Below are 8,377 nucleotides of genomic sequence, written 5' to 3'. Positions count from 1 at the left end.
CCCACTTGTATACGGTGTGTTATCAGTCAGTCTTTACTCTGCTATTGTTCTGTGATGCCAGCTTTTATTCAAATCTTTACACATATGCCTTCATGTTGGGCCTCAACAGAATGGGTGGAGCATTAAAGAAAGCACCATCGATCGATCGACTTCCAGTTATTGGAACGGGCGAGGCAGCGCATGACCAGCCTGCACGTGAAGACCCTCCTGATGAGGCTTCTCCCTGTGATCAGGACCCTGTTTTCCCATCCCCACAGCAGGTCCTTTGTGAAGATGACATCGTTGGTGCCAGAGCTTCAATAGTATACGAGGACTGCTTGAGACAGCTGGCTACATTTCTGATCCTGCCTGTGAAAAAATGTACAGGCCTTTTAAAGACTGGTGTGGTGTGTGACTGTGTTGCCCCCTTTGAGATCAACATCACTTCCAAGGGCACAGCAACGAGTGTCGAATGGGTAAGTCCTGACAGTCGCAGCGTATCATAACTGTAAATTCCCATTAAAACACATTTGTAGTGAAAGCCAGATGCAATCCTGCCTTTTCTTGGACTTTCAGATCTGTCCCAATGGACACAGCTTGTGGAGGTGGAATTCCCAGCCTGTAATGAAGTGTGGGACGCAAGCTGGAGATTTTCTCTTGTCCACCAACATTTTGTTGTCTGGCAACGACTATGCGAAGGTCGCCCTCTTGTTCAAGTTCATGAACATGGGGATGGTGAAGAAGAACACCTTCGTGTCCATTCAGGACGCTTACTGTGTGGACACAGTGAAGAGCTTCTGGGAAGAGAGGAGGACTGAGGCCCTCAGTGGCCTTCAGGGGAAAGATGTTGTGGTCCTAGGTGCGTAGCTGAAACTTTACCATGTTATACAAGTATTGAAGACATTAGGCAGTGTGACTGTATGTAAGCAGCTAACTCAAACTTTTTATTTTTGGATTTGTTTTTATGTTGTTTTTTTTTTTCTTTCAGCGGATGGCAAATATGACTCACCAGGCCATTGTGCACATTACTGCAGCTATGCCGCCATGGAGAATGACACTAAGGAGATCATTCATGTTGCCACCATCAACAAGCAGCAGACATCCTGCAACTCTGTCGTCATGGAGAAGGAGGGTTTTATCGAGACTGTGGACAAGCTTACATCAGAGATAAAGCTTGTGGAGATCTGCACAGGTGCTAATGCCCAGATCGCAGCCCTTATGAGTAAGTAGTCATCTGATATAATGTACAAATACATGCATTGAAAAGATGATTAAAATTTTGTAGTAATAATAAATGCTTCCCCACTTCACAGACCCATATGAAGGCAGATACAAGGATCTTGGAATTCATCACAGTCTGGACATGTGGCATGGTGCCAAGAACCTGGTCAAAAGAATAGCAGCTGTAAGTTGAATAAGTGGCTCATGTTATTGTCTACAATATGTATTCATCATAGAGTGACATCATGGGTATTTAACTATGTGCCATTGCTGGCTGAGAGTCTGTACATTTTCATTCCAATCAAAGACAACAAAAGTTGATTTCACTGCTTGGCTCCTCCTCGCTCACTGAAGGTGTTAATCATTGAAATAATCTGGTGTAATCTTTGGTTGGGATGAAAATCTGTTTACTCTCAGCCCTGCATGGAATATGGTTTAATATCAGTGTCCTATTTTATTATGTTTGTTTTGCTCCTGAAGGCTGCAAAGATGGAAGGACAGTTTGTCCTCCTCATCTGGTTGAAAGACATCGTAAACCATTTCTGGTGGTGTTGTAAGAAAGCTGACACGGCCAAGACGTTTTTAGTAAGCACGTAATTTTTTAAATATTTTTTCTTTTAAGCAAGTTAATTCATTTCCATATGAAGGATCTTTTTATAGTGCTGTTCTGTTTTCCACAGGCACTATGGATTGGCATCATTCACCATGTGTGTGATGTTCATACCTGGACTAATGGAAGGTGTCAACATGGAAGGCACCTGGAAGAAACACGTGGAAAGCCGTGGATCCAGAAAGACTCCAGGTGCCACAAAGTTTTAGTGGACATTGTTCTCAATAAGCGTTGGCTGAAGGATGTGCATAAATACCTGCGCTTCAGGTAAAGTGTGCCTACATGAGTATTTGTGCTTTTTAAAATGTAAATGTATTATATATATATATATGCGTACAGTCGCAGGAATAAGTCTGTGAACCCTTTGGAATTACCTGGATTTCTGCATAAATTGATCATAAAATGTGATCTGATCTTAGAATTGTTTTTATTGAACACACCGTGTAAACATTCAAAGTGCAGGTTGGAAAAAAATGTGTGAACCCTTGGATTTAATAACTTGTTGACCCGTTTTTTGGCAGCAATAACCTCAACTTAACGTTTCCTGTAGTTGCAGGAGGACAGTTCCTTTGTACAAAACTGGTTCAGTTCAGCAGTGGTTTTGGGATGTCTCTGTCACAGCATCTCAATTGGTTTGAAGTCAGCAGAGAATGAGAGAGAATAAGCATAATGGATTTTACTTTACATATAATCTGCCATAAAAACTACTTTCAATGTAGCATATTCACATTTGTTTATCCCTTTAACTAAATCTACAAGAAACCATTTCTCCACCACCATCAGGCTCTAAAACATGCCGTCTATGATGGTGACCCAGAGGAAACGCTGCTGTTGAATGTATCTAATACTACATGACTGTCTACGAGTACTGCAGGATTTCACACTAACGTTTCACATTTTAAAGAGGAGCTAGATAAATTTGTCTGGCAGGAAACCGTGTTGGTTACTTGTTCATTTCAAGTTTATTTACATGTCGCCTCTGGTAAAATAATTTCTGACGCACCAACTGTAGCTAGAGACAATCGGCTCGCAGATATTTTTAGGATGGTGTGACATGGTGCTTTATCCTGCAGGAAGTAGCCATCAGAAGATGGTACACTGTGGTCATAAAGGGATGGACGTGGTCAGCAACAATACTCAGGTAGGCTGTCATGTTTAAACGATGCTCAGTTGGTACTAAGGGGCCCAAAGTGTGCCGAGAAAATATCCCCCACACCGTTACACCACCACCAGCAGCAGCCTGAACCGTTGAAACAAGGCAGGATGGATCCATGCTTTCATGCTGTTTACACCAAATTCTGACCCTACCATCTGAATGTTGCAGCTGAAATCAAGACTCATCAGACCACAAAACGTTTTCCAATCTTCTATTGTCCAATTTTGGTGAGCCTGTGTAAATTGTAGCCTCAGTTTCCTGTTCTTAGCTGACTGGATTGGCACACAGTGTGGTCTTCTGCTGCTGTAGCCCATCTGCTTCAAGGTTTGACGTGTTGCGCGTTCAGAGATGGTATTCTGCATTCCTTGGTTGTAACAAGTGCTTATTTGAGTTGCCTTTCTGTCGTCTTGAACCAGTCTGCCCATTCTCCTCAGACCTCTGACATCAACAAGGCATTTTCGTTGACACAACTGCCGCTCACTGGATATTTTCTCTTTTTCCGACACTTCTCTGTAAACCCTAGAGATGGTTGTGCGTGAAAATCCCAGTAGATCAGCAGTTTCTGAAATTCCCAGCCCGTCTGGCACCAACAACCATACCACGTTCAAAGTCACTTAAATCCCCTTTCTTCCCCATTCTGATGCTCAGTTTGAACTTCAGCAAGTTGTCTTGACCACGTCTACATGTCTAAATACATTGAGTTGTTGCCATGTGATTGGCTGATCAGCTATTTGTGTTAAAAAGGAATAGAACAGTGGTACCTAAAAAGTGGCATGTGTAATTATTATATTTTTTTTTTTTGTTCAATCAGATCAACTGCAGACCTAGAGGCTTTCCAGAATCATATATTGATGTATGCCAGCAAGCGCTTCACCTTCAGTCCCCCAGTTTATGAGGCAAGAGTTCTGCTTGCTGCTCTGGACTATAACTTCCACCGGAACCGACCAACAATAAAAACAGCAGACGGAAAAGAGATGTACGTTTTACACTTGAAATATTCCCATATACACATGTTATGAATGAAAGTGATTATTTATTTACATGTGCACTCAATGTTATCAGTTGTTATAATGACTACCTAATATTAAATGGTTGAAATTTGTGTAATTACAGTTTCAGAAGGCTGCACAAGAAAAACGGCAGAAGTTACAACTTATATGCCCTGAAATCTGAAAAAACGTACGCATACATCTCTGAGCTGCAAGCAAGGATTGTAAAGAGGAGAATCACAAGTGGAGTGGGGATGCCTAGAAAGAACACAGGTAAGACTTTGTTTTCTTCCAGGCCCAAACACTTAACGCCAAGCAGTGGATCACTCAACAAATCGGAGGTAGAACATTCAAAACTATTACAATAAAATATTTTTTTTCAATCCATTTCCTCAACAAAATAAATATTTTAATAGAAAAAATAAAGTGCTAATTGTCAAAAAATGAAAATTATATTGCGATAATTATCATTATTAATTATTGTCCAGCCCTAACTTGATGTCATCCTGCTGTCATCATGAAAATGTCCAAATTGGGCCCAATTAGCCATTTAAAAGATAAAATCAAATATTTACAAAAATGTGAGGGGTTTACTCACTTTTGTGAGATATTGTATCCAATGCCTATAATAAGTATTAACCCCTCTTGGATGTTTCTCCCTTTTGTTTCATTTATGCATGAAATCATGGTCAATATAATTTGGCTTTTTTGACAAGAATTTGTAAAAAAAAAAAAAAAAAAGTTTCAGTGGCTCAGATGGGAGAGACTGCACATACAAAAAACTGTTGCCCGGGTTCTTCACCAGCCGTAGCTGTAGAAGTGGCAAAGAGAAAGCCACAGTTGAAAAAAGCTCATATGAAATCTGGCCTGGAATTTGCCCAAAGGCATGTGCTAGACTCCAAGGTCAACTGGAAGAAGGTGCTTGTAAAGGTAGAGGGGAACATGAATGCAGAAAAATATTGCCAAATCCTGGAGGATAATCTGACTCAGTCTGCAAGAGAACTACAATTTAGGAGAAGATTTTTGTTCCAGCAAGACAACGACCCCAAGCATGCAGCAAAAGCTATATAGAAATGGTTCAAAGACAACAAGGTGAATGTTCTGGAGTCGCAGCCCAGATCTCAATCCAATCGAGAATTTGTGGCTGGACTTCACGCCCGATCCCCGAGCAACCTGACAGAGCTTGAGCTGTTTTGCAAGGAAGAAGGGAGAAAAATTGCAGTGTCCGTATGTGCCAGCCTGATCTCACAGACTCCGTGCTGTAATTGCAGCCAAAGGTGCATTTACTAAATACTGACCTGAAGGGGGTGAATACTTTGGATAGGTATTGTATGTGTTAGGGCCATTAAAATTTGATGACACTTTTAAAGACTCCTTCACTACTTGCCTTGGATGGTACCATCTGGTTACACGTGTTCTTGACCTGCATCCTAAGATTTAGTATGGGAACTCCATCTCCCACATTATAGATGAGTTATGATACATTATCTATCAATTTTCTAGAAAATGGCTGCCAACATTTTTTGCTGTGTGTTTCAGTGTTGCCTGCAGATGTCCAGCAGCTGTTGGTGATTAAAGAAGAGGTTCCCCCTGAGTGGAGCCCCAGTCTGGACCAGGAGGACCCAGAGCCCCTACACATAAAAGAAGAACAGGAGGAACTCTGGATCAGTCAGGAGAGAGAGCAGCTTAATGGACTGGAGGAGGCTGATATCACCAGGTTCCCATTTACTGCTGTTACTGTGAAGAGTGAAGATGAGGAAGAGAAACCTCAGTCTCCACAGCTTCATCGAAGCCAAACTGAGGACAACAGAGAGGCAGAGCCTTCAGCCAGCAGCTCAGCCACACAGATAAAAACAGAAACTGATGGAGGATCAGAACCTGCTGGGAACCTTGATCCAGATAGTCATTTACAACCAGTCAGTGATAATGACTGGCAAGAACCTTTGTCAGATTCTGGACCTAAAACTGAAGACAGTGGCAATGGTTGGAAGGAGACCAGAGCACCTGAGTCAGGTGTAAATGCTCTGAAATATAAGGAAACTCCTGTAAGTGATGCAGGATGTAATGCTGGGAAAAGATCCTTTAGCTGCTTAGTGTGTGGTAAACAATATCACCACAATGCATCTCTCCTGATTCACATGTTAAGTCATTCAGAAAAAAGGTCCTCCAGCCGTTTGGTTAATAAGAAATGTTTTAGAGTAAAGCAAAATGTAGATTCAGAGATGGGAGTCCACACAGGAAATAAATCATATGGCTGTAAGGTTTGTAGGAAGAGATTTACAGAACTGGGAAAGCTGAAGACACACATGAGAGTCCACGCAGGAGAGAAATCATTTAGCTGTGATGTTTGTGGTAAAATATATACCAATAGATCAGGTCTTAAGTACCACATAAAAGTCCACACAGGAGAGAAACCATTTGGCTGTGGTTTTTGTGATAAAAGATTTTACCGGGAGACAGATCTTACATTACACACGAGAGTCCACACAGGAGAAAAACCGTTTAGCTGTGGTATTTGTGGTAAAATATACACTCAGAGCTCAAGTCTTAAGAACCACATGAAAGTCCACACAGGAGAGAAATCATTTAGCTGTGGTATTTGTGGTAAAAGCTTTTACCGGGAGTCGGATCTGAAGAGACATATAAAAGTCCACACAGCGTAGAAACTGTTCAGTTGCAGGGTTTGTTGCAAGATTGTGTTGGTAAGAAACACAGCAGTCTTTGTTTCATTTTGTGTTTTTCCTCATTGTGTAGTCTTTAACATATATTTTGCTCTGTGTGGTAAGTAAACTTCATACCCCAGCAGCATCGGATATAAAACAGACTAATGAACTCTCATGGCTTGTTGTGGCTGAATCCAAATGGACAAGTGGTGTCTGCCAACATTTAAAAGCTGCAAAGATGAAAATGTACCATTCGAGCTCCACTACCTGTCTACCACAAACCTGTCACCTGTTTTATTGGAGTTGTCTACGCCCTCTCATAAAAGGCTGCTCCGTATTTTTCTCCGCAAGAAAGTAAATTCACAGCTAAATCTAACACTGTGGTGGCCAACAAAGCCGTTGAGGCATGTTGGTAGGCCATTGAGTAAATTTGTATTCATCTAAACTGTGTTCTTGTTGTAAATTTGTATTTTATGGACCTGTTATGATGTCCATTGTAATAAAAAATGGAGTAATAAAAGTAATAAACTTGAATGTTTTCTGTCACACAGAAATAATGTTTTTTTTCTCAAGGAACCACATTGCTTCACTTTGTAAATTGGGCTTGTTTCAGAAGAAGACAGTCATTTGGATTTTTTTGTGACTTTAATATCTAGTTAATTTTATTATTATCCCCCACCCTGTGCGCTTGTTTTTTGGACACATAAAAAAGTAAATCTTAACATGTGAAATAATTTAGGATAATTCAATTATACAGATGGACTACATCTCAGAAATTGATCCCTCAATGAATTAAGATATGCTCCATAAATCAGAGAGGCTGCAGGGCTCGCACTGTAAATGTAATTTATACAACTCTTGTGTTAAGAACAACTTCATTTCAGTTGCAACCCCAGTGGTCAGAATGAAATCTGAAAGCATAACATCAAGTGGTGTGGAGAATTAGTTCTTATTAACACTTAGCAAATGTGATGTGTAGTAGAGCTGCAACGATTAATCAATTCGTTTGCAACTATTAAATTATTCTGCGACCGTTTTCTTAAGCAAAAAATCGATTAATTGAGAAAATGATCGACAGATTAATTACTGAAAGTAATCGTTAGTTGCAGCCCTAGTATGTAGCCCACATAATAGTGTAACCTCAAGTTAACCATGGAGAGAGCAGTTTAGAGATGCCGTGTAAATTGCCACGACAGCAGATCTCGGGTAAAACCTATCCACCTTTTGTAATACGGGTTAATCGGGAAGTTACACCCGACACCACCAAGTTACGACTGGAGTTACCTGGATAAGCCAGTTACTTCGCTTCATAGTACAGGTCACAGGTGAACTAATGGTGACTCTAGTTTGAAAACACCTGTACCTTGATGACAAAAGGATGTGAAAGTTTAAAGAAAACCAAAAGGTTGACACATCTCACATAGGGAGTGACATTGAATTATATCAAGACATCTTTAGTAAACTGCAAAAGATAATAAATGTGTTAATACACTGAACAAAACTATAAGCGCAACACTTTTGTTTTTGCCCCCATTCATCATGAGCTGAACTCAAAGATCTAAGACTTTCTCTATGTAAACAAAAGGACTATTTCTCTCAAATTGTTCACAAATCTGTCAAAATCTGTGTTAGCACTTCTCCTTTGCCGAGATAATCCATCCACCTCACAGGTGTGGCATATCAAGATGCTGATCAGACAGCATGGGGACTGCACAGGTGTGCCTTAGGCTGGCCATAATAAAAGGCTTTAGGCTGGCCA

The 8,377-nt window shown here is 40.7% G+C and overlaps 1 protein-coding gene across 4 annotated transcripts in view; it reads left to right on the top strand.

Annotated features, from left to right (window-relative positions):
- Nucleotides 1-7,164, top strand: part of LOC123982844 — a 16,727-nt gene extending 9,563 nt beyond the window's left edge. Inside the window, exons 7-14 of one of the 4 annotated variants that reach the window (XM_046068738.1) lie at nucleotides 706-838; nucleotides 1,028-1,201; nucleotides 1,293-1,384; nucleotides 1,681-1,785; nucleotides 1,881-2,077; nucleotides 3,778-3,942; nucleotides 4,080-4,228; nucleotides 5,495-7,164. In XM_046068738.1, coding sequence (XP_045924694.1) covers nucleotides 706-838; nucleotides 1,028-1,201; nucleotides 1,293-1,384; nucleotides 1,681-1,785; nucleotides 1,881-2,077; nucleotides 3,778-3,942; nucleotides 4,080-4,228; nucleotides 5,495-6,618 — 2,139 coding nt within the window. In that variant the 3' untranslated portion in view covers nucleotides 6,619-7,164. Of the gene's footprint in view, nucleotides 1-705; nucleotides 839-967; nucleotides 1,202-1,292; nucleotides 1,385-1,680; nucleotides 1,786-1,880; nucleotides 2,078-2,883; nucleotides 2,938-3,777; nucleotides 3,943-4,079; nucleotides 4,229-5,494 lie in introns of those variants that run through there. The other 3 variants (XM_046068736.1, XM_046068737.1, XM_046068739.1) reach the window with 3 other exon arrangements.
- Nucleotides 7,165-8,377: the final 1,213 nt, after the last annotated feature.

Source organism: Micropterus dolomieu, linkage group LG14 (genome assembly GCF_021292245.1).
Source record: "Micropterus dolomieu isolate WLL.071019.BEF.003 ecotype Adirondacks linkage group LG14, ASM2129224v1, whole genome shotgun sequence".
Classification (NCBI taxonomy): domain Eukaryota; kingdom Metazoa; phylum Chordata; class Actinopteri; order Centrarchiformes; family Centrarchidae; genus Micropterus; species Micropterus dolomieu.
This window is presented reverse-complemented; position numbering and strand designations above follow the sequence as displayed.